This window comes from Macaca fascicularis, chromosome 3 (assembly GCF_037993035.2).
Source record: "Macaca fascicularis isolate 582-1 chromosome 3, T2T-MFA8v1.1".
In the NCBI taxonomy this organism is placed as follows: domain Eukaryota; kingdom Metazoa; phylum Chordata; class Mammalia; order Primates; family Cercopithecidae; genus Macaca; species Macaca fascicularis.
The window spans coordinates 73,831,778-73,857,139 of NC_088377.1; the positions used below are offsets into that span (position 1 = coordinate 73,831,778).

The 25,362-nt window shown below is 46.0% G+C and overlaps 1 protein-coding gene and 1 long non-coding RNA gene across 6 annotated transcripts in view; both read left to right on the forward strand.

Moving 5' to 3' along the window:
* The first annotated feature begins 1,639 nt into the window (after positions 1 to 1,639).
* On the forward strand, positions 1,640 to 6,164 carry LOC141409853 (uncharacterized). Its single transcript, XR_012432390.1, has 2 exons — positions 1,640 to 1,879; positions 5,067 to 6,164. It is a non-coding gene; the product is annotated as an uncharacterized lncRNA (long non-coding RNA).
* Positions 6,165 to 8,053: 1,889 nt separating this feature from the next.
* The window catches only part of LOC135970133 (phosphoserine phosphatase-like), a 35,707-nt gene continuing 18,398 nt past the window's right edge, over positions 8,054 to 25,362 (forward strand). For 2 of the 5 annotated variants that reach the window (XM_065541915.1, XM_065541916.1), the window contains exons 1-3: positions 21,743 to 21,975; positions 22,118 to 22,276; positions 23,520 to 23,654. In XM_065541915.1, coding sequence (XP_065397987.1) covers positions 21,968 to 21,975; positions 22,118 to 22,276; positions 23,520 to 23,654 — 302 coding nt within the window. In that variant the 5' untranslated portion in view covers positions 21,743 to 21,967. Of the gene's footprint in view, positions 8,237 to 12,113; positions 12,246 to 21,742; positions 21,976 to 22,117; positions 22,277 to 23,519; positions 23,655 to 25,362 lie in introns of those variants that run through there. The other 3 variants (XM_065541917.1, XM_065541918.1, XM_065541919.1) reach the window with 3 other exon arrangements.

The following is a 25,362-nucleotide window of genomic DNA, read 5'->3' on the forward strand; positions in this document are numbered from 1 at the left end:
TGGTCCCACCTGCTCAGAAGGCTGAGGCAAGAGGATTGTTTGAGCCTAGGAGTTCGAAGCTTCAGTGAGCTATGATCATGCCACTGCACTCCAGCCTGGGTGACAGTGAGACCCTGTCTCAAAACAAAAAAAAAAAGAAGAAAGAAAACCTTTAGGAACAGTAGTATGACCTGTATTACTTTTGACTAACCAATTGTGATTAAAACTTTGCAAAATAATTTGCTAATATTTTTATTATACCTTCATTATGCTGTATTGTATTTGGTTCTCACGTGCTATTATTCCAGTAATTATGCCTTCATTATGCTGTATTGTATTTGGTTCACTTGTGCTATTATTCCAGTAAGAACAGCATTGAAGCTTTTTTTTTTTTTTTTTTGCTTTTTGTGTTTTTAGACAGAGTCTGGCTTTGTCACCCAGGCTAGAGTGCAGTGGTGTAATCTCGGTTCACTGCAACCTCTGCCTCCTGGGTTCAAGTGATTCTTCTGCCTCAGCCTCCCCAGTAGCTGAGATTACAGGTGCCCGCCACCAGGCCTAGCTACTTTTTGTATTTTTAGTAGAGATGGGGTTTCATCATGTTGGCCAGGCTGGTCTCGAACTCGTGACCTCAGGTGATCCTCCCGCCTCGGCCTCCAAGAGTGCTGAGGTTACAGGCGTGAGCCACTCTGCCCAGCCTGATGAAGCATATTTTAATCTGTTTCACAGTTTTGCTTTCTCTGGCAAGATTACCTCCTGGTTGTTATATGTGACCACTCATTAGTGTCTTCTAGTCTTCTAGGCATATTTTTAATGTGATGTGCTCTAGCAAAACAATGTCTACAATACAGCCATCTCATGCCCACAAGTATTAATACAGGTGTGAGTGTGAGGTTGATTCCAGGACCATTAAAATTAATTAATTTTAATTAATTAATTAATTTTTCAGAGACAAGGGCTTGCTCTATTACCCAGGGTGGAGAACAGTGGCATGATCACAGCACACTGTAACCTTGAAATCCTGAGCTCAAATGATCCTCCCGCCTCAGCCTCCCAAGTAGCTGGGACTGTAAGCATGCACCACCACACCCAGCCAGATTTTAGTAAATATAAATATTTTATCTGAAATTTTTAAGAATATTTAATATTTTAAGGAATATTTAATGTTAAACATTTATGAAACACAAATAGCATAAGTTAACTCTTCTAGCCTTCCACATTTACTTACTTGAGTTTCTTTTCCCCTCAAAATAAATTCTCAGTTACCACTTATACTTAGATACAAACATCTGGTGTTTAACATTTTGTTTCTTTTATTATGCTTTTGGTTTTTTGTCCGGAGCTGCACGCCCCGGCCATAGCGAATAATAACTGACGATTAAAAACGCCTGAGCTCTATTCATTTCCACCTTCTACCTTCTCCCTATCTTTGCCTTTTTTCCCTGTATTAATACCTCATAAAAGATGGCGCTCTTCCTGCTTCTTCTTCACCCATTTTTCCCGCGCCCGTGAAAATTACTACCTGACAGCGCAGGTGCAACATGACGTTCGACCAGAGAAACCAATACCTATCTGGCCACGCCTCCACTATGAGATCATTTTCGCCTTGGCCCAACCCTTTTCCCTCCAAGTGTATATAAGGCACTGCATTACCGCCATTAAAAGAGACTTGATCAGAGCACTGTCTTGTCTCCATTTCTCGTATCTCTTGTTCCCCAAATTCCCACCCCCTCCTCCAGGGCCTGCTTCGACTATCCCGCAGGCCGGGATACGTGGCGCCCGAACAGCGACCTGGAAACGAGGGACTCTGTGAGGAAGAGGACGCCAAAGGACGGTCGACCGCTAACAAAGACAAAAGGAATTAAACTGATCACCGCGGGAACCTGCCGCGTCAGGATCGAAGGTAAGTGAGGCGTCCAAAATGGGACAAGAATTAAGTCAACATCAAATATATGTAGGACAATTAAAAGAGGCTTTAAAGATACGAGGAGTAAAGGTTAAAGGTAATGACTTGTTTAAATTTTTTGATTTTGTAAAAGATACTTGCCCTTGGTTCCCACAGGAAGGAACTATTGATATCAAAATATGGCGTAGAGTAGGGGATTGTCTTCAGGACTATTATAATACTTTTGGGCCAGAAAAAATTCCTGTGACCGTTTTCTCTTATTGGAACCTCATTAGAGATTTAATAGATAGGAAGGAGGTCGATCCGCAAGTCGTGGCTGCGGTCGCTCAGACAGAGCATATTTTAAAGGTGAGCTCCCGTTCTAACCTTGCAAGGCCTCCGCAAGATATGGAGGAGGGTCTCATTTCCCTCAAGGGTGATCGTGGGAGTGGATCCCAGTGGATGTACGGATGGCTGGGCGGGTCTTGCATGTTTGCAGTTTTTGTAAATTTGTCGAGTACCATCTGAAAATAATTATTACTATTCAGTGATTCTCAAGCTTTCTCAATTTTGGCAGTGTATATGAACCACCTGAAGATTGTATTTTAATTGGTTAAAACAATGGTTCTCATTGAGTTTCAGCCTTCAGTGTGCATGAAACTCACTTGGGAGGCTTGTTCAATCACAGCTTGCAGAGCTCTGCCCTCCAAGTTTCTGATTTGCTGCGTCTGGGGTGCAGACCATTATTTACTTATCTACCATGTACCCAGGTGATGAGGTTTTTGGTCTTGTAGGCATGCTTTGCGTTTACAAGATTTAAGAGCAGTAAATATCACTATGATCCTTATGGGTGCCTTACAACCAGGATTACCTTCACCGGTTGCGATTCCTCAAAAATATTTTAAAATCATTATTGACCTTAAAGATTGCTTTTTTACAATTCCCCTTCATCCTGCTGACCAAAAAAGATTTGCCTTTAGTCTTCCATCTACAAATTTTAAACAACCAATGAAACGCTATCAATGGAAAGTCTTACCTCAGGGTATGGCTAATAGTCCTACCTTGTGTCAAAAATATGTAGCTGCTGCTATAGAGCCAGTCAGAAAGACGTGGGCACAAATGTATATTATACATTATATGGATGATATTTTAATAGCAGGAGAAATTGGCGAACAAGTGTTACAGTGCTTTGCTCAACTCAAACAAGAGTTAGCAGCAGCTGGACTACAAATAGCCCCAGAAAAGGTACAATTACAAGATCCATACACCTATCTTGGTTTTCAAATTAATGGACCCAAAATCATTAATCAAAAGGCCGTTATACGTCGTGATCATTTAAAAACTTTAAATGATTTCCAAAAATTACTGGGAGACATAAATTGGCTTCGACCGTACTTAAAACTCACTACAGGAGAGTTAAAACCTCTTTTCGATATATTAAAAGGAGACTCTAATCCAAAATCTCCCAGGTCCATTACTAAAGAAGCATTAATGGCACTCCAACAGGTAGAACATGCCATTGCAACACAATTTGTTACCAGTATTGACTATTCTCAGCCATTAATATTCCTTATTTTTAACACAACAATAACCCCTACTGGCCTATTTTGGCAGAACAATCCCATTATGTGGGTACACCTGCCCTCCTCCCCTAAAAAGGTTTTGTTGCCTTATTATGATGCCATAGCTGATCTAATTATCTTGGGAAGAGAAAACAGTAGAAAATACTTTGGAAAAGAATCCTCTACCATTATACAGCCCTACACTCAATCACACATTCATTGGCTATTACAAAATACGGAAGCCTGGCCAATTGCTTGCGCTTCTTATACTGGCGCGATTGACAACCATTACCCACCTAACAAACTTATTCAATTTTGTAAACTTCATGCGTTTGTGTTTCCCCATATTACCAGTAAAGAACCTCTCAATGACGCATTACTAATTTTCACTGATGGATCTTCCACAGGACTTGCCGCTTACACCTACAATAATGTAGTAGTTAAATTCCAGACCACTTATACATCAGCTCAGCTGGTCGAATTGCAAGCTATAATTGCAGCACTATTAGCTTTTCCTTGTCAGCCACTTAACATTTACACAGACAGCACCTACCTGGCTCATTCAATACCCCTCTTAGAGACCGTGCCTCAAATTAAACATATTTCAGACACAGCTAACCTATTTTTACAATGTCAACAACTTATTCGAAAAAGGACTACTCCCTTTTTTCTTGGGCATATTAGAGCACATTCAGGATTACCGGGACCTTTAACACAAGGTAACGCAACAGCTGACGCGGCAACAAAAATCATAGCCACAGTCACTACAGACAATTTGCAACAAGCACAAAAAGCACATGCCTTGCATCATTTAAACGCCCAAACCTTAAGACTCATGTTTAAACTTACCAGAGAACAAGCTCGACAAATAGTTAAACAATGCGCCAACTGCATAACGTATTTGCCTGTTCCCTATCTAGGAGTTAACCCCCGAGGACTCATCCCCAACGAAATTTGGCAAATGGACGTTACTCACCACTTAGAATTCGGTCAGCTAAAATATATCCATGTATGCATAGACACCTATAGTGGATTCGTCAGTGCAACTCTCCAAACAGGAGAGGCCACCAAACATGTCATAGCTCATTTATTACATTGCTTTTCTATTTTAGGAATACCCAAACAAATCAAAACAGACAATGGCCCTGGTTATATAGCCAAAACCTTTTTACAATTCTGTAATACCCTACAAATTAAACATACCACAGGTATTCCCTACAATCCCCAAGGACAAGGTATAGTAGAAAGAGCTCATCTGTCTTTAAAAACTGTTATCACAAAATTAAAAGGGGGGAGCTGGTACCCCGTGATGGGTACCCCTAGAAACATACTCAATCATGCCCTGTTTATCCTTAATTTTTTAAATTTGGACAGTCATGGAAAATCGGCTGCCGATCGTTTCTGGCATCCTGAATCTCAAAAACAGTTTGCAATGGTAAAATGGAAAGATCCACTTGATAATTCATGGCATGGCCCCGATCCAGTTTTAATTTGGGGAAGAGGCTCAGTATGCATCTTCTCACAAAAAAAAATGATGCAGCCAGATGGCTGCCTGAAAGATTGGTAAGACAAATAAATCATAACCATTGTCAGTCCAGGGAAGATAAATCTCCCTGAGAAGTTCTTTCCTTTTTGTTTTTCAGAAAATGAAGCCTAACATGAGATTCCTTTGGAGAATAATCGCTCTATATAACATAGTGACAGTCTATGCAGGTTTTGGTGACCCTCGTAAGGCAAGAGAATTATTACGAAAACAATACGGCCAGCCTTGTAATTGCAGAGGGGGACAGGTATCTGAACCTCCGTCAGACAGAATCACCCAGGTGACTTGCTCGGGCAAGACAGCTTACCTAATGCCAGACCAGTCATGGAAATGAAAAGTGCTGTTTTTACGCCAACAAATCCGGAATCGTCAGAGATAAGATAAAGACTTTACAGGAAGAACTAGAAGAGCTCAGAAAAGGTCTGGTCGCTAATCCCTTGTGGACTGGACTCGATGGACTTCTCCCCTATCTCCTGCCATTTCTTGGTCCTTTACTTACTCTTCTTCTCTTTCTCACTCTCGGGCCTATAATCTTTAATAAGCTTATGGCATTCGTCAGACAACAAATCGAGGCCTTCCAGGCCAAACCTATACAGGTCCATTATCATCGCCTTGAGATGACTGAAAATGGTGAGTCTTATTTGCCTTAATAAGACCACTTCTCCTGTGTGCTGAACTGGACAGTCAATGACGGGTAAGAGGACACTATCCCCATCGGAGCCTAAGACAGGAGGGCTGCCCTTGCTGCTGCCTTATCCCATGACGGGCCTAGAAGGTGGGGATGAGTTGACCCAACCTAAGACAGGCGCAGTTCCCGAGGGGTCGTTTTCTCATCATAAAATAATTAAAAGGGGGACCTGTCCGGAGCTGCACGCCCCGGCCATAGCGAATAATAACTGACGATTAAAAACGCCTGAGCTCTATTCATTTCCACCTTCTACCTTCTCCCTATCTTTGCCTTTTTTCCCTGTATTAATACCTCATAAAAGATGGCGCTCTTCCTGCTGCTTCTTCACCCATTTTTCCCGCGCCCGTGAAAATTACTACCTGACAGCGCAGGTGCAACATGACGTTCGACCAGAGAAACCAATACCTATCTGGCCACGCCTCCACTATGAGATCATTTTCGCCTTGGCCCAACCCTTTTCCCTCCAAGTGTATATAAGGCACTGCATTACCGCCATTAAAAGAGACTTGACACTGTCTTGTCTCCATTTCTCGTATCTCTTGTTCCCCAAATTCCCACCCCCTCCTCCAGGGCCTGCTTCGACTATCCCGCGGGCCGGGATAGTTTTTGTGTGTGTTTTTGAGATGGATTCTCATTCTGTTGCCCAGGCTGGAGTGCAGTGGCGTGATCTTACCTCACTGCAACCTCCACCTCCCAGGTTCAAGCGATTCACCTGCCTCAGCCTCCCAAGTAACTTGAGCCCAGGAGTTGGAGACTAATGAGACCCAGTCTCTACTAAAAACACAAAAACTAGCTGGGCATGGTGGCGTGTGCTTGTAATCCCAGCTACTGGGGAGGTTGAGGCAGGAGACTCACTTAAACCCAGGAGGCGGAGGTTGCAGTGAGCTGAGATCACACCACTGCACTCCAGCCTGGGAAACAGTGAGACTCAGCCTCGGGAAAGGAAAAAAATTGTGTTTTGGTGACGAGGGTCCTGTAGCTAAGGGCAGAGATGCTGTGACCAAGTGTCCCACCCCAGGGATTGCATCCTCTGTGTGGGTAAGCAACGTAGAGTGAGCCTGGAGTGCAGACTGTCAGCCTTTGAGGTTTCAGGTTGTGTTTTAGAGTGGACCTCGATGCCCAGCTCTAGCCAGCTAACTCTAGTGGTAAATGTTTGGGGGAAACACCCGTTATTTGTTGTAGTTACATGCAAGGAGCTGGGCAAGTGACACATGGAATTCATATATATATTTTTAAACCAGTCTTACTCTGTTGCTCAGGCTGTAGTGCAGTGGCACGATCGTGGCTCACTGCAACCTCCTTCCCCGGGGTTCAAGCAATTCTCCTGCCTCAGCCTCTCAAGTAGCCGGGACTACAGGCATGCACCACCATGCCCCGCTAATTTTGTATTTTTGCTCCAGACGGAGTTTTGCCATGCTGGCCAGGCTGGTCTGGAACGCCTGACCTCAGGTGATCCGCTTGCCTCAGCCTTCAAAAGTGCTGGGATTACAGGCTTGATCCGCCGAGCCTGGCCAGAAAAATTTTAAAAAGAAATAGGCCGGGCGCAGTAGCTCACACCTGTAATCCCAAGACTTTGGGAGGCCGAGGAGGGAGGATCGCTTGAGCCCAGGAACGGGAGCCCCCCCATCTCTATTTAAAAACAAATAAAAATTAAAAATAAAATAAAAACAAGGTGCAAAGACTCATTTTGTTACTCATGGTTGCATTTTAATTGAGAATATAAGTAGTCTTGGCCGGGTGTGGTGGCTCACGCCTGTAATCCCAACACTTTGGGAGGCCGAGGTGGGCGGATCACGAGGTCATCTTGGCTAATACGGTGAAACCCCGTCTCTACTAAAAATACAAAAAATTAGCTGGGTGTGGTGGCGGGCGCCTGTAGTCCCAGCTACTTGGGAGGCTGAGGCAGGAGAATGCTGTGAACCCAGGAGGCGGAGCTTGCACTAAGCCGAGATCGTGCCACTGCACTCCAGCCCAGGCGACCGAGAGAGACTCCATCTCAAAAAAAAAAAGAATATAAGTAGTCTTTGAAGTTCTTTTGGGACCTACAGTGCTGCAAGCGCATAATGCCAAACGTGGATTTCAAAAGAGGCCCCCCGACGGGGTTTTATTAATTGCAAAATCAGTGCAGCGGTCCCTTGCTTCCCTCACCTACCCTTAGATCCTAAGTGGTGGTGGCGGCAGCGCGGAGCAGCCTCTGAAGGTCCAGGAGCTTAAAGCGGAGGTGCCACGGGGCGCGGCTTTGCGGAAAAAGCAAAAGCTCACTCCGCACCCTGCACTTCTCGGAATACAGGCGCTGAGCCCCCGGAGGAGGAGAGGGCTGGTTTCGGGAGCCCCTCCCCTGGGGCGGGGCCAAAGCGTCCTCCCAGCCCAGCTTTGCAGAACAGAGATCTGGTGTCTCCAGTTTACAGAAGCACTTGCAGAACTCATCAGAAGCCACCCTGCTTATCAGCAGATTTCAAGAGAGCGTTCAGTGGAGGCCCTGAGTCTGCACAGTTCACCTCCCTGGGAACTGCTCGCCTGAGCATTGGAGCCGGCGCTGGCCCCCTGCAGCCGAAAGGAGCCCCGGAGGCCCAGGACACAGCGTGAGTCCTGGCTTGTGCTTTCCCTGCACCCAACTTTCTGATTTTGCCGACTTTCCTTTTCCTCTTCCAGGCTTCCTCTCTGAGTCTACATTTCTTCTTAATCGCATAGGCAGATCATTTCCTAGAATCTTCAGGCTTGCTTTTCATTGATTTATGTTTTGGGTAACTTCACTTGTCTAATCTTACAGCAGCCGCATGTTGCCAAACAGCATGAATGAATGATGCAATCCCTTGCACACAGGAGCACCCTCAGTGCAAGACTGGGGCAATCCCCAAACTCAGAGTTGAAGTGTCCGAGTTTGTCTTCTTTCCCATTAGAATTAGAATTTTAAAATAAGTACTTACCAGATACATTGTTATAACGATACAACGTCAAGTTGGGAATTAAATCATGTTTTCATTCATTAAATATATTTACTATATTTTATTTTCTTTTTTAATTTTTTTTTTTTTTTTTTTTGACAGAGTCTCATTCTGTTGCCCAGGCTGGAGTGCAGTGGCGCGATCTCGGCTCACTCCAACCTCCGCCTACAGGGTTCAAAGGATTCTCCTGCCTCAGCCTCCCGAGTAGATGGGTGTGGGCCACTATGCCCAACTAATTTTTTGATTTTTGTATTTTTAGTAGAGACAGGGTTTCACCATGTTAGCCAGGCTGGTCTCAAACTCCTGGCCTCAAGCGATCCACCTGCCTCTACCTCCCAAAGAGCTGGGATTACAAGCATGACCACTGTACCTGGCCACTATATTTTCTTTATGTATGATTTGCATATTATTACTTTTTAAATATTTGATGACTGATACTGGAATGAGGATCAGGGAGGAAAATAATAAAATCCAAGATTTCTGTATTACAGTGCCAAGTAGGTTTTCAATATCATGACCATAGGCCTGTCACTATCATGTTGGTGAAACAAAGTAGTCAGGACTTTTAAAATTTTCAAATGATTTAATATATGCCTTCCCTTCCTTCCTTCTTTTCTTTCCTTTTTTTTTTTTTTTTTTTTAAGAGACAGGGTCTCACTTGGTCACCCAGGCTAGAGTGTAGCCGTGCAATCATAGCTCACTGGAATCTCAAACTCCTGAGCTCAAGTGATCCTCCTGCCTCAGCCTCCCAAGTAGCTGGGACTACAAGTATGCACCACCATGCCTGGCTCATTTATTTTATTTTTTGTAGAGATGGCATTTCACTATGTTGCCCAGGCTGATCTGGAACTCCTGGGCTCAAGCGATCCTCCCTCCTCAGCCTCCCAAAGTGCTGGGATTATAGGTGTGAGTCCCCATGCCCAACCTTTTTTTTTTTTTCTTTTTTCTTTTTTGAGATGGAGTCTTGCTCTGTCGCCCAGGCTAGAGTGCAGTGATGAGATCTTGACTCACCGTGGCAAGCTCTGCCTCCTGGGTTCACGCCATTCTCCTGCCTCAGCCTCCCTAGTAGCTGGGACTACAGGTGCCTGGTACCAGGCCTGGCTAATTTTTTTTTGTATTTTTAGTAGAGACGGGGTTTCACCATGTTAGTCAGGATGGTCCCGATCTCCTGACCTTGTGATCCGCCCATCTCGGCCTCCCAAATGGTGCTGGGATTACAGGCGTGAGCCACCACGCCCGGCCTTTTTTATTTTTTAGAAAATCCTTGGACTAGAATTAGGGTTAAAGGGATCCTCAAGGTTGCCTAGAGCAGCCTCCCATGAGAGACTTTTTTAAAACCAGTGTTTTATTGATATATAATTAAATGCAATAAAATGCACTCTTTAAGTGCACATTTTGATGAATTTTGATAAATTTATTCATGCTTGTAATTATCACCACAATCACATTTCCATCACCCATAAGTTTCCTAGGGCCTCTTTCCAGTCAGCCCCTTGTCCCAACTCCTAGCCCTACTGATCTGATCTTTGTCATTATAGCATTTGTATTTTCTAGTGTTTCTTCTTTTTTTTTTTCTTTTTTTTTTTGAGACCAAGTCTCACTCTGTCACCCAGGCTGGAGTGCAATGGTGCAATCTCAGCTCACTGCAACCTCTGCCTCCTGGGTTCAAGAGATCCTCCTGCCTCAACCTCCCGAGTAGCTGGGACTACAGGCGCCCGCCACCACGCCTGGATAATTTTTTTGTATTTTTAGTAGAGATGGGGTTTTACCATATTGGCCAGGCTGGTCTCAAACTCCTGACCTCGTGATCCACCCACCTTGGCCTCCCAAAGTGCTGGGATTACAGGCATGAGACACCGTGCCCGGCCTCTAGTGTTTCATATAACTGAAACCATACAGTATGTGCTCTTGTGTCTGGCTCCTTTCCATCAGTATAATTATTTATTTGTTTATTTATTTTGAGACAGAATTTTGCTCTTGTTGCCCGGGCTGGAGTGCAGTGGCGCGATCTCAGCTCACTGCAACCTCCGCCTTCAGGGTTCACCAATTCTCCTGCCTCAGTCTCCCTGGTAGCTGGGATTACCAGCATGGTGGCCCAGCTAATTTTGTATTTTTAATAGAGACAGGGTTTCACCATGTTGGTCAGGCTGGTTTCAAACTTTTGACATCAGGTGATCCGCCCACCTCGGCCTCCTAATGTGCTGGGATTACAGGCATGAGTCACCGTGCCCGGCCTTGCTGGGTCTTATGGTAAGTATATGTTTATAAGAAACTGCAGGCCCAGTGTGGTGGCTCACAGCTGTCATCTCAACACTTTGGGAGGCCGATGTGGGAGGATCCCTTGAGGCCATGAGTTCAAGGTCAGCCTGGGCAACATAGCGAGACCCTGTTTCTACAAAAAATGAAAAATTAGCAGGGCATAATGGTGTGCATCTGTAGTCCCTGCTACTCGGGAGGCTGAGGCAGGATAATTGCTTAAGCCCAGGAGTTCTAGGATGCAGTAAGCTATGATTGCATGGCTGCATTCCAGCCTGGGCGACAGAGCAAGACCCTATCTCAGAGACACACACACACACACCTGTTGTCTTTGCTCCCTTGTAATTGGGCAAGAGATCCTTTCTCTGATTCATCTTGGAAGGCTGTTGTCTCTGTCCCCTCATTATATTTATTGTTTGTTTGTTTATTTATTTATTTATTTATTTATTTTGAGATGGAGTCTCGCTCTATCACCCAGGCTGGAGTGCAGAGGCACGATCTTGGCTCACTGCAGACTCTGCTTCCGGGGTTTATCAAGTAGTTCTCCTGCCTCAGCCTCCCGAGTAGCTGGGACCACAGGCATGTGCCACCATACCTGGCTAATTTTTTTTTTTTTTTTTTTTTTTTTTTTTTTTTTTTTTTTTTTTTGAGACAGAGTCTCTCTCTTGCCCAGGCTGGAGTGAAATGGTATGATCTTGGCTCACTGCAGCCTCTGCCCGCTGGGTTCAAGCGATTCTCCTGCCTCAGCCTTTCAAATAGCTGGGATTACAGGCACACACTGTTACCAGCAGGCTAATTATTGTATTTTTAGTAGAGATGGGGTTTTACCATGTTGGCCAGGCTGGTCTCGAACTCGTGATCTCAAGTGGCCCGTCTGCCTTGGCCTCCCAAAGTATTGGGATTACAGGCATCAACCACCGCACCCGCCCAAGTCTGCTTCTTTGTCTATGCATTTAGTTCTCCCAAGAGATTCTCTTTCCCTCTCCCTTGCCTTTGTACCCTGCTAATCAGGTATATGTGATTTCCTGTCAGACCTGAACCTTGCAGAATTGAAGCCATAGAAAAGAGTATGTTGACTCTACAGTGATTGAAGGGGGTAGGAGTAAAGCATTTCGCAGAGGAAGCAGTCTTAGGAAATTTTGCCTCTGACCCGTTTTTGTGCCAGTCGTACCAGGAGAGAGAGTGAAGCCAGACAGCCTCCCTCTTTCCTGTTTTGTGTGTGGACTACGATGTTCATTTCCTCATTCTCTCTTTCTAGGCTCTTGCTCTTGCAGAATCCACAGGTCTTTCTTGAAGAAATCTGTAGTCAGAACTTTGTTCTGCATTTTTATCTAGGGAAGGAACAGGAAGAGAAGAGTGTGGTCTACTAGAAATCTAGCACTGGAGACACGTGAGTCTGATTTGCCTTTTCTTGGTTTTTTTTGCTGTCATTGGAATGTTTTTATGCATTGAACTGTTAAACGTTTGTCTATCTGCTAGCAGTTCACTGTTTTTTGAGACAGAGTCTTGCTCTGTCACCTGGGCTGGAGTGCAGTGGTGCAACCTTGGCTTACTGCAACCTCCACCTCCTGGGTTCAAGTGATTCTCCTGTCTCAGCCTCCTGAGTAGCTGGGATTACAGGTGCGGGCCACCACACCTGATTAATTTTTATATGTTTAGTAGAGACAGGGTTTCGCCATGTCGGCCAGGCTGGTCTTGAACTCCCGACCTCAGGTCATCCATCTGCCTCGGCCTCCCAAAGTGCTGGGATTACAGGCATGAGCCACCGCGCCCGGCCGGCATTTACTCCTCACCTGAATTTTAAAAATTGATGTCAACTATGTGGCATGCAGAAGATCTCAGCTTCCCAGAATAGCTGGTTATATTACGTATCATTTCAACTTTTATTTTAGCTTCAAGGAGTACATGTGCAGGTTTGTTACATGGGTATATCACATGATGCTGAGGTTTGGGGTATGATTGATCCCCTCACCCAGGGTTTGAGCACGGTACCCAGTAGGTAGTTTCTCAGTCTTTGCCCTCCTTCCACTGCCTTCTTGTAGTCCTCAGTATCCTTTTTTTTGTTTGTTTTTTGTTTTTACACAGTCTCGCTCTGTCGCCCAGACTGGAACACAATGGTGTGATCTTAGCTCACTGCAACCTCCACCTCCTGCGGTCAAGTGATTCTCCTGCCTCAGCCTCCTGAGTAGCTGGGATTACAGGTGCCCACCACCATGCCTGGCTAATTTTTGTATATTTAGTAGGGACAGGGTTTCACCATGTTGGCCATGCTGGTCTCGAACTCCTGATCTCAAGTGAGTTGCCCGCCTCGGCCTCCCAAAGTGCTGGGATTACAGGTGTGAGCCACTGCACGTGGCCATTACTGTGTTTTTCCCGTCTTTGTATCCACATGTACCCAGTTTAGCTCCCACTTTTAAGTGAGAACATGTGGTATTTGGTTTTCTGTTCCTGCGCTAATTCACTTAGGATAACGGCCTCCAGATGTATCTATGTTGCAGCAAAGGACATGATGTCATTCTTTTTTATGGCTGCGCTGGCTTTTTTTTTTTTTTAATCATAAAATATAGCATAAGGCCGGGCATGGTGGCTCACACCTGTAATCCCCGCACTTTAGGAGGCCGAGGTGAGCAGATCACCTGAGGTCAGGAGTTCGAGACTAGCCTGCCCAACATGGTGAAACCCGGTCTGTACCAAAAATACAAAAATTACCTGGGTGTGGTGGCACACACTTCTGATCCCAGCTATTTGGGAGGCTGAGGCGTGAGAATCACTTGAACCCGGGAGGCAGAGAGTGCAGTGAGCCGAAATCACACCACTGCACTCCAGCTTGGGTGACAGAGCAAGACTCCATCTCTAAACAAAAGATAAAATAAAATATAGTGTAAGTGCATGTGCTGAGGATCCCAGCCCTTGTTATAGGGAGTTCCCTGTTTGACTCTCCTCTGATTCAGAAGCTTTTCAAAATCTACTGTGTACTCTTTTTTTTTTTTTTTTGAGACGGAGTCTCGCTCTGTCGCCCAGGCTGGAGTGCAGTGTGGCACAATCTCGGCTCACTGCAACCTCTGCCTCCCAGGTTCAAGCAATTCTCCTGCCTTAGCCTCCCCAGTAGCTGGAATTGCACGCACGTGCCACCATGCCCGGCTATACTGTGTACTCTTTCAATGCCCGGGAACCTGAACAAATTTATCCCTATTACCAAAGCAAATAAGCTTGGTTCTCGCAATTGTGTGTGACCTTCACAACCTCTGTACAGGCTTTTAATTTTTCCTTACACAGGTGAAGGTAAGAGGTCAGTCCTAACAAGGTGAAGGAAGTAAGGTGATCTTAGAAGCCTGTTGAAAGATACAGAGATTGAGAAGTTGGAAAGCGTTTGTTTGGGCGAGGAGCTTTTTTCCTCTTATCCAAAATCAGGCCTCCGAGGCCTGGTCCTGCAGGAAAACTTGCTTTTGTACTTTGGAACTAGGGGCAAGAAGGCCTTGTCAGCAGTGACTTTTTTGTTTTGTTTTGTTTTTAAATCCGTTGGTCCTTTGCTTGCCCCAGATGAAGTAGCTGGGGCCAGCCAGGCAGAAGTTCTGTTCTGAGCTGCAGAAGGCAGTGGTCCGGATGGGGCCTGGGAGCCTCTGTGTCTGAGAATCTGAGAATAGACCTTCCCACCGGCATGTCTTCTACCCCTGGCCCTGCCCTCTCCCTCCCTGTTAGAGCCAAATATGAAGAATCCAGAGTCCATTCTCCGGCAATGATTTTTCTGTGTGTGGAATTCTGATGTACACAATTTACTTTGAAGCAACTGACCTTACTCAGCAGATTTTTTTCCTCTATAGCCACGAGAATTTTAAATACACATGGATTGCGAGTCACTCCTGGTAGAGACAATGAAAAGAGGAGGAAATTGGCCAGGCGTGGTGGCTCACACCTGTCATTCCTACACTTTGGGAGGCTGAGGCAGGTGGATCACTTGAGGTCAGGAATTTGAGACTGGCCTGACCAACATGGTGAAACCCTGTCTCTACTAAAAAATACAAAAGAATTAGCCAGGCGTGGTGGCAGGCGTCTGTAATCCCAGCTACTCGGGAGGCAGGAGAATCGTTTGAACCCAAGAGGCGGAGGTTGCAGTGAGCCGAGATCACATCACTGCACTCCAGCCTGGGCAACAGAGTGAGACCCCATCTCAAAAAAAGTAAAAATAAAAATAAAAAAGGAGGAAATCAGAAGTGTACAGGGAGGTACAGCATTTTGCAGAGCAGGATGGGAAGAGCTAAAAGGAGCTGTGGCCAAGTTTGCTCTGCTGCTCAATCAAGCAGGGAGGGAGTTGATACTCTTGTAATCCAAAAGGTAAAGGCCATCTCCCCTGGCCTGACCATTTCAGGGGCAGAGTTAAGGTCCTAAAATCCAGCTCGCTGTCTTAGGGAGGGTGTGGACAAAGAATCAGCCTTCCAAGTAAATTCAATGTAAAGTGTGTCTCTAATGTTCTATTTTGGCCAGCACTGTGGCTCATGCTTATAATCCTAGCACTTTGGGAGCCAGGATGGGAGGATCGTTTGAGGCCAGGAATTCAAGACCAGCCTGGGTAACATAGTGAGACCTCATCTCTACAAAAATATTAATAATAATAACTTAGCTGGGTGTGGTGGTGTGTGCCTGTAGTCTCTGCTACTCAGGAGGCTGAGGGGGGAGGATCACTTCAGCCCAGGAGGTTGAGGCTGCAGTGAGCTATGATTACACCATTGGCACTCCAGTGTGGGCGACAGAGTGAGACTTTGTCTTGAAAAAAAGCCAAAAATATTCTGTTTTCTCCTTGGGACCACATTACAACCCAGAAGGCAGGTGTCAACAATTCTGAGCTGTATATCAGGCCTAGTGGTCAGCTGGGGATGTATAAATCAGTTCTAACTTTTAGTGGAGGAAATGTACATTTCCTTTCAAACTCAAGGCTGATGGTCTTGCTTTTTTTCTGAGACAATGTCTCACTCTGTCACCCAAGCTGGAGTGCTGTGGCCTGATCTCGGCTCACTGTACCCTTGAACTCCTGGGCTCAAGCCATCCTCCTGCCTCAGGCTCTTGAGTATCTGGGACCACAGGCGTGCACCACCATGCCCCACCAATTTTTCTTTTTCTTTTTTTTTTTTTTAAAGAGAAGGAATCTTGCTATGTTCTCAAGAACTGATCTCAAACTCCTGGGTTCAAATGATCCTGCTGGGATTATTACAAGTGTGAGCCACTGTGCCCAGCCAATCTCATTAAAGTGTCATTGGTTGGAAAGAGGTTCAAGTACCTGGTTTGCCTTTTTTTTTTTTTTTTTTTTTTTTCCAGATGGAGTCTTGCTCTTGTTGCCCAGGCTAGAGTGCAGTGGTGGGATCTCAGCTCACTGCAACCTCCGCCTCCCGGGTTCAAGCGATTCTCCTGGCTCGGCCTCCTGAGTGGCTGGAATTAGAGGCGCCCGACTAATTTTTGTACTTTTAGTAGAGATGGAGTTTCACCATGTTGGCCAGGCTGGTCTCAAACTTCTGACCTCGTGATTCACCCGCCTTGGCCTCCCAAAGTGCTGGGATTACAGGTGTGAGCCACCGCTCCTGGCCAAAGTCACTGGTTTTTCAAACATGACCAGTAATTATTTGTCTGATCATTTCGACAAGACTGGAAGCCTCTTGAGGATGGCGCCCATGCATTATGCATTCCTCTTTGGGTCTTGTGTCAGGGTTCCTGGGGACTGGCTTTGAGGTTCTGGTGCCCGTCAGTCGTTCTCAGGAGCATTGCCCATTCTTAGTTATTGTGTGTTGCCTCATTTGCCTCATGCATCTTCTTTTTTTTTTTTTGGAGACGGAGTTTCACTCTTGTTGCCCAGGCTGGAGTGCAATAGTGCAAGCTCGGCTCACCGCAACCTCTACCTCCCAGGTTCAAGTGATTCTCTTGCCTCAGCCTCCTGAGTAGCTGGGATGACAGGCATGTGGCACCACATCCAGCTAATTTTGTATTTTTAGTAGAGACGGGGTTTCTCCCTGTTGGTCAGGCTGGTCTCGAACTCTCGACCTGAGGTGATCCACCCAGCTCAGCCTCCCAAAGTGCTGGGATTATAGGCATGAGCCGCAGCACCCGGCCTTCTCATGTACCTTCTTAAAAAGTCCTTTAGCTTATCCCATTTATTTTAGCTCCTCTTAAACCATTTGTCTGTTTCTGGCTACCTCTTCACTCACCTATGGTTCATTCTTCATTCTTAGTGGAATTATGCTACAGTAAGTGATGCGTCTCTGCCGATAGACCTGCTGACTTCAAGGTCTTTACAGCGACCCTGCCTGGTCATGTAGTATGAATTAGCTTGATTCCTGCTGGACCAAAGCCAAATAACTGGTTTCTTTTTATTTTTTATCTTTTTTTTTTTTTTTAATAGAGACAGGGTTTCACCATGTTGGCCAGGCTGGTCTCAAACTCCTAGCCTTAAGCAATCCACCTGTCTTGGCCTCCCAAAGTCCTGGGATTACAGGTGTCAGCCACCATGCTGGCCCTTGTTGAGTTTTTTTTTGAAATGGAGTCTCGGTCTGTCGCCCAGGCTGCAGTGCAGTGCAGTGGTGCAGTGGTGCGATCTCGGCTTAATGCAGTCTCCACCTCTCTACCTCCCAGGTTCAAGAGATTCTCCTGTATTCAAGTGATTCTCCCGCCTCTGCTTCCCAAGTAGCTTGGATTACAGGCGCCTGCCACCATGCCTGGCTAATTTTTGTATTTTTAGTAGAGATGGGGTTTCACCATGTTGGCCAGGCTGATCTCGAACTCTTGACCTCAAGTGATCCTCCTGCCTCGGCCTCCCAAAGTGCTGGGATTACAAGTGTGAGCCACTGCAGCCAACCCCTTGTTCAGTTCTTAATAACTGCTTAGGTTCCACTCTATTTAATTCATAAAATATTTAATTCATGAAATATTTAACACCTATTGAGTGCTGGGTGCAGTGATAGAAGATAATTCAACTGGAGTGATTGACTGATTTTCTGGGTTGATGGGGTGGAAATAATGTGGTATAGGGGAGGCCACTTGATCTACACCATGAAGAAGTAGGACTTGCTTCATGACATGGGGGATATGGTGATTCCAGGCAGAGAAGCAACATTTGAAAGGGTGTAGAGGAATAAAAACACATGACATAGGCTGGGTGCAGTGGCTCATGCCTATAATCCCAGCACTTTGGGAGGCCAAGACAGGCAGATCGCCTGAGGTCAGGAGTTCAAGACCAGCCTGGGCAACATGGTGAAACCCTGTCTCTACTCAAAATACAAAAATTAGCTGGATATGGTGGCATGCACCTGTAGTCTCAACTACTCAGGATGCTGAGGGAGGATAATTGCTTGAACCTGGGAGGGGGAGGTTGCAGTGAGCCGAGACTGTGCCACTGCACTATACTCCAGCCTGCGTGACAGAGCGAGACTCCGTCTCAAAAAAAAAAAAAAAAAAGTCCTTAGTATTCCTTGAGCCATAAATTGTGTGTTTGACCAGGCGCGATTGCTCAAGCCTGTAGTCCCAGCACTTTGGGAGGCCGAGTCGCATGGATCATTTTAGCCCAAAAGTTTGAGACCACTCTGGGCAACATGGCAAAACACCATCTCTACTAAAAATACAAAAAATTAGCCAGACATCGTGCCTGCCTGTAGTCCCAAATGCTCAGGAGGCTGAAGTGGGAGAATCGCTTGAGCCAGGGAGGCAGAGGTTGCAGTGAGCTGAGATTGCACCACTGCACTCCAGCCTTGGTGACAGAGTAAGGCCCTAACTCAAAATTTAAAAAAGTGTGTGTTTGTGTATGTGTGTGCGTGTGCATGTGAATAATGTGTGTGTGTAAAAATGTGTGTGTGTGTATGTATATTTGTGGGGAATGAGGTTGGTAAAAATACATAGGCATGGGAGCCAGATCATGAGGACATAAAGTGTGTAATAAAGACATTATGTTAATGGCTGGGTGCAGTGGCTCTGGTAGGGTACAGTGGCTCATGCCTATAATCCCAGCTCTTTGGGAGGCTGAGGCAGGAGGATCACTTGAGGTCAGGAGTTCGAGACCAGACTGGCCAACATGGTGAAACCCCATCTCTACTAAAAATACAAAAATTAGCTGGGCGTGGTGGCATGTGCCTATAATCCCAGCTACTTGGGAGGCTGAGGCAGGAGAATCACTTAAACCTGGGAGGCAGAGGTTGCAGTGAGTCAAGATTGTGCCACTGCACTGCAGTCTGGGTGACAGAGCGAAACTCCTTCTCAGAAAAAAGAAAAAAAGGATTTATTAATAGACACTGAAATTTGAATTTCATTTTTACTTATTATTATTACTTTTGAGACAGGCTCTCATCTCACTCTGTCACCCAGGCTGGAGTGGAATTTCATGGTCGTAGCTCACTGCAGCCTCAAACTCCTGTGCTCAAGCAATCCTGCCTCACCCTCCTGAGTAGCTAGGTCTATAGGCGCGTGCCACTACACCTGGCTAATTATAAAAATACTTTTGTAGAGATGGAGTCTTGGTATGTTGCCCAGATAGGTGTTGAACTCCTGGCTTCAAGTAATCCTCCCACCTCAGCCTCCCACAGTGCTAGGATTACAGGCGCGAGCCACTGTAGCCAGCCTGAAATTTGAATTTCATTAGTTTTTACGTGTCAAAAAATATTCTTCTTCTTTTGATTTTTTTTTCAACCGTTTAAAATGTAAAAATCAGCTGGGCATGGTGGCTCACACCTGTAGTCCCAGCTACTCTAGAGGCCAAGATGGAAGGATCACTTGAGCCCAGGAGTTTGAGGCTGCCACGAGCTATGATGGCACCACTGCACTCCAGTCTGGGTGACAGAATGAGATCCTGTCTCAAAAAAAGTAAAGTAAAATAAAATGTAAAAATCGTTCTTACTTGTGAGCCATACAAAACCAGGTGGCAGGGTAGATTTGGCCTACAAGCCATAGTTTGCTGACCCCTGACTTAAAAGATTTTTTTTCCCAGGTCAACTTTAAATGGCATTATTCTGCCAACTGCATTGGTTGGAAATCAGTTGAGCAGTGGGTTGGTCAGCTGCTTTGAGTCTGTTTTTAACCACAGTCTTTTCTAAATATAGATTATTTACATCATCTGTGTAGCCTTGTATTTGACATAATTGTCTCTGATAGGAGGCTGGTCTAGGCAATCTTGAGGATCCCTTTCGCCCTAAGTCTAGTCCAAAGATTTTATAAAAAATAAAGGCCAGGCATGGGGGCTCATTCCTGTAATCCCAGCACTTTGGGAGACCTAGGTGGGAGGATTGCTTGAGTCCAGGAGTTGAAGACCAGTCTGGGCAACATAGCAAGACCCCCATCTCTTCAAAAAAAAAATTTAAAAATTAGCCAAGCATAGTGGCGTGCACCTGTAGTCCCAGCTACTTGGGAGGCTGAGGCAAGAAGATCACTTGAGCCCTGGAGTTGGAGGCTGCAGTGAGCCATGATTGTACCACTGCACTCCAGCCTGGGTGACAGAGTGAGAACTTGTCTCAAAAAATAAATAAATAAATAAAAATTCGTTTTGGCTCCCTGTCCTCTGCAGCTTCTGTAGCAGTGTGCCTCCCAGAGTTTCTTCCTGTACCTTCACCATTTTCCCCTTCTCCTTCCCAGACTCAAGTCAGGACGTAAAGGTGGTGGTCCTGCAGGCTCTGTCCTTAGCGCTCTTCTCTTCTCCCTCTTTCTATTCTCCCTGGACTTTATTTTTATGATTTTTTATTTTCTTGAGACAGGGTCTCACTCTGTGGCCCCATCCTGGTGCAGTGGTGTGATCTTGGCTCACTGCAATCTCCACCTCCTAGGTTTAAGAGATTCTCCTGCCTCAGCCTCCTGAGTAGCTGGGACTACAGGTGCACGCCATCCTGCCCGGCTAATTTTTATTTTTTTTAGTACAGCTGGGGTTTTGCCATGTTGGCCAGGCTGGTCTTGAACTCCTGGCCTCATGTGATCCTCCCGCCTCAGCCTCCCAGAGTGCTGGGATTACAGGCATGAGCCACTACACCCAGCCTCTCCCTGGACTTTAATCAGATCACGTCTTCAACTAGCACCTCTACATTGGCAATGTTGTGTATGTTAAGCCGTTATATTTAGCTCTGACCTTTCTTCTGAGACTTAAAGCCTTTCCCAGTATCTGGAAGTTAAAGTCTAAACGCCTTAGCCTGGCCCTAGGACCCGCTTAGTCTGAACTCCTGATGCACTGCCAGGCCCCTGGGCCAAGCCACGGGATAGCTTCCAGCAGGTCATCTGCTTCCTCCTCCTTGTCTTTGCTCATGCTCCTCCCTCTGCCATCACAAGCCTCTCTCCTTGTCTCTACCTCCCTTCCTCACCTCCCAGCACTTGCCAAATCGATGCCCTGCCCTTTGACAACCCACTCAGAGGGCCACTTACCTGTCAGACTCAGCTCAAATACCTGTGCCTCCTTGAAGCCGTCTTTTTTTTCCTTTTAGTTAGAGTCAGGGTCTTGCTCTGTTGCCCATACTGGAGTGCAGTGGCACGATCTCAGCTCACTGCAGCTCCACCTCCTGGGTTCAAGTGATTCTCCTGCCTCAGTGTCCCAAGTAGCTGGGATTACAGGCGTGTACTACCACACCCAGCTAATTTTTTGTATTATTATTTTTAGTAGAGACTTGAGCTCTCTATGTTGCCCACACTGGTCTCGAACTCCTGGCCTCAAGCAATCCTCCTCCTGCCTTAGCCTCCCAAAGTGCTGGGATTACAGGGATGAGCCACTGTGTCCAGTCTGAAGCCCTATTTCATCGATAAGGCAAAACATTTTTCCTATATGCCCATAGAGACTTATGCACACCTCTGCTTTAATGCTTGCTTCCTTGCTACAATTAGGTAAAAAAAAAAAAATATATATATATATATATATATATGTGTGTGTGTGTGTGTGTGTATATATAACTAAAAGAAAAGAAAGAAGGCTTCAAGGAGGCACAGGTATTTGAGCTACTCAGGAGGCTGAGGCACAAGAATCACTTGAACCCGAGAGGTGGAGGTTACAGTAAGCCAAGATCGTACCACTGCCCTCCAGCCTGGACAACAGAGTAAGACTCCACCAAAAAAAAAAAAAAGAAGAGAGAAGAAATTGGTGTAGTGTGGGAAGTAAACAAAAAGGAAAAACAAATGAATCCGTGAGTACACTCTTATGTGGCCTGCACGGACTTCGACACAAATTAGATTGGCTTAGTAGGCAAGGTGGGATCTTTTCAGAATTGTATTTGATGTCTTTAAATACATTTATCTTTTAAATACATTTATCTTTTTTTCTTGTAGAAGGAAAATTCTTCCAACAATGGTCTCCCACTCAGAGCTAAGGAAGCTGTTCTACTCAGCAGATGCTGTATGTTTTGATGTTGACAGCACGGTCATTAGAGAAGAAGGAATCGATGAGCTAGCCAAAATCTGTGGCGTTGAGGACGCGGTGTCAGAAATGTAGGGATAGCATTTATCCACTTTATGAAATGATAAAGACTTTCTAAAGAGTGACTGTTTTGGATGAAGTGCTAGACCCTGGCTATGGAACATGAGCACTAGGCTTTTTCTTTCATCCCTTAGAGTTTAATTTGACATATTCATTCATTTATATAAATATTTATAGCAAACAAACATGGATAAGACATGTTCTTAGCTTGATCAGGGGAATGACGACCATCACTAACCAAAGAAGGTGGCCTGGGGATCAGGACCCAGGTGTCCAGTGGCTTTGTGTCATGGTTTAAAGTGTGGCCTTAGTGGTTCCCTGTAAAGGTTCAGAGTCTCCTAGTGGATCCTGGAGCAGAGTCCCTCCCTCCTGCCCTCCCGCCCTGCAGCTGGGCATCTCCCTCTGCAGTCCCAGTCCCCCAGTCATGCACTGTGTCATTTTTTTTTTTCCCGAGACGGAGTCTCATTTTGTCGCCCAGGCTGGAGTACAGTGACACAATCTCGGCTCACTGCAACCTTTGCCTCCCGGGTTCCAGCAATTTTCCTGCCTCAGCCTCCCAAGTAGCTGGGATTACAGACGTGTACCCCCAGGCCCATCGAATTTTTGCATGTTTTTTAGTAGAGATGAGGTTTTGCCATGTTGGCCAGGCTGGTCTCAAGCTCCTGGCTTCAGATGATCTGCCCACCTCAGCTTCCCAAAGTGTTTGGAATTATAGGCATGAGTCACTGCACACTGGCCTTTTAATGTTATTTTCTTTTTCTTTCCTTTTTTTTCTGAGACAGTTTCACTCTCGTTGCCCCGGCTGGAGTGCAGTGGCGTGATCTCGGCTCACCGCAACCTCCACCTCCAGGTTCAAGCAATTCTCCTGCCTCTGCCTCCTGAGTAGCTGGGATTACAGGCGTGTGCCACCATGCCCGGCTACTTTTGTATTTTTAGTAGACACGGTGTCTCTCCATGTTGGTCTGGCTAGTCTTGAACTTCCAACCTCAGGTGATCCGCCCGCCTCAGCCTCCCCAAGTGCTGGGATTACAGGCGTGAGCCACTGCGCCCGGCCTGTTAATGTTATATTCAAGCAGTCCTTCGAAAATTTATTCCAAGGCCTTGCTCTCATAGCAGCAAAGCCTGTCTGTTGTACAGTGGGACTCTTAGTAGCATCTTCCTGTTGGTGGATGTTGTGCAGGCCTGGGGCAGTAAGGTATGTTAACCTTGAGGACAGCGAACCTGGCTGGCCTGACTGTTGGGTCTCCCTCCTAGGACACAGCGAGCCATGGGCGGGGCAGTGCCTTTCAAATCTGCTCTCACAGAGCGCTTAGCCCTCATCCAGCCCTCCAGGGAGCAGGTGCAGAGACTCATAGCAGAGCACCCCCCACACCTGACCCCCAGCATAAGGTAAGAGGAGCCCCTGCTCCAGGTGTATTTCAGCACCAGTGTTGGGGGGCACATTCTCCTGAGAGCATCTAACTATTCCTTTAGAGCGCCCTCTGGGTGATTTATTTATTTTCATTTTTATTTTTAAATTTTATTATTATTTTTTAAATTTTTATTTATTTTTTCAAGATGAAGTCTCACTCTGTCACTCAGGCTGGAGTGCAGTGGTGCAATCTCAGCTCACTGCAACTTCTGCCTCCCAGGTTCATGCAATTCTCCTGCCTCAGCCTCCTGAGTAGCTGGGATTATAGGTCCCCGCCACCACACCTGGGTAATTTTTGTATTTTTAGTAGAGATGGGTTTCACCATGTTGGCCATGCTGGTCTTGAACTCTTGACCTCAAGTGATCCACCTGCCTGGGCCTCCCAAAGTGCTGGGATTATAGCTGTGAGCCACTGCACCCGGCCTATTATTATTTTTTTTAGAGTCAGCGTCTCATTCTGTTGCCCATGTTGGAGTACAGTCATGGCTCACTGCAGCGTTGAACTCCTGGGGTCAAGTGGCCCTTCCACCTTAGCCTCCTTAGTAGTGGGGACTATAGGTGCATGCCACCATGCCCAGCTAATTAAAAAAAAAATTTTTTTTTGAGAGACAGTGTCTTACTTTGTCACCCAGGCTGGAGTGCAGTGGCATGAATACAGCTCACTGCAGCATCAACCTTCTGGGCTCAAGGGATCTTCCTGCTTCAGCTTCCTAAGTAGCTGGGACTACAGATGTAGACCACCATGCCTAATTATTTTTTTAAAATTTTCTGTAGACACAGGGTCTCACTATGTTGACCAGGCTGGTCTTGAACATGTGGGCTCAAATGATCAATTTTCCCACCTCAGCCTCCCAAAATGTTGGAATTATAGGTTTGAACCACTATACCCAGCCTTTAAAATATTTTTTGTAGAGATGGGGTCTTGCTATGTTGCCCAGGCTGTTCTCAAGCTCCTGGCCTCAAGTGATTTTCTACCTCGGCCTCCCAAATTGCTGGATTTAAAGGCGTAGCCTGTGTGGTTCTTTTGGTACTTACACATGGTCTTGTCTGGCTGGTTGTGTGGTCCTGTCTGTTTCTGCCTTTCGTCTTTCTCCACAGAAAACCTAAGTTTTCCTTGTTTGTCCTCATCTTGTGTTTTTCTGGGTCCATGGACAGAGTAGAGTTCTGGAATGGTTTCCTGAAGTAGCCAAACTCTACCCATTGATTTCTAAGTGCATTTAGAAAAACATATATAAGGCCGGGCGTGGTGGCGCATGCATGTAATCCCAGCATTTTGGGAGGCTGAGGCGGGCAGATCACCTGAGGTCAGGAGTTCAAGACCAGCCTGGCCAACATGGTGAATCCCCGTCTCTACTAAAAATGCAAAAAAAGTTGGTCAGGCGTGGTGGCTCGCACTTCAGCACTTGGGGAGGCCGAGGCGGGCGGACCACAAGGTCAAGAGATGGAGACCATCCTGGCCAACATGGTGAAACCCTGTGTCTATTTAAAATACAAAAATTAGCTGGACATGGTGGCTGCGTCTGTTGTCCCAGCTACTTGGGAGGCTGATGCAAGAGAATCGCTTGAATCTGGTAGGCGGAGGTTGCAGTGAGCCGAGATCGCGCCACTGTACTCCAGCCTGGTGACAGAGCGAGACTCCATCTCAAAAAATAAAATAAAATAAAGTAGCTGGGTGTGGTGGCGGGT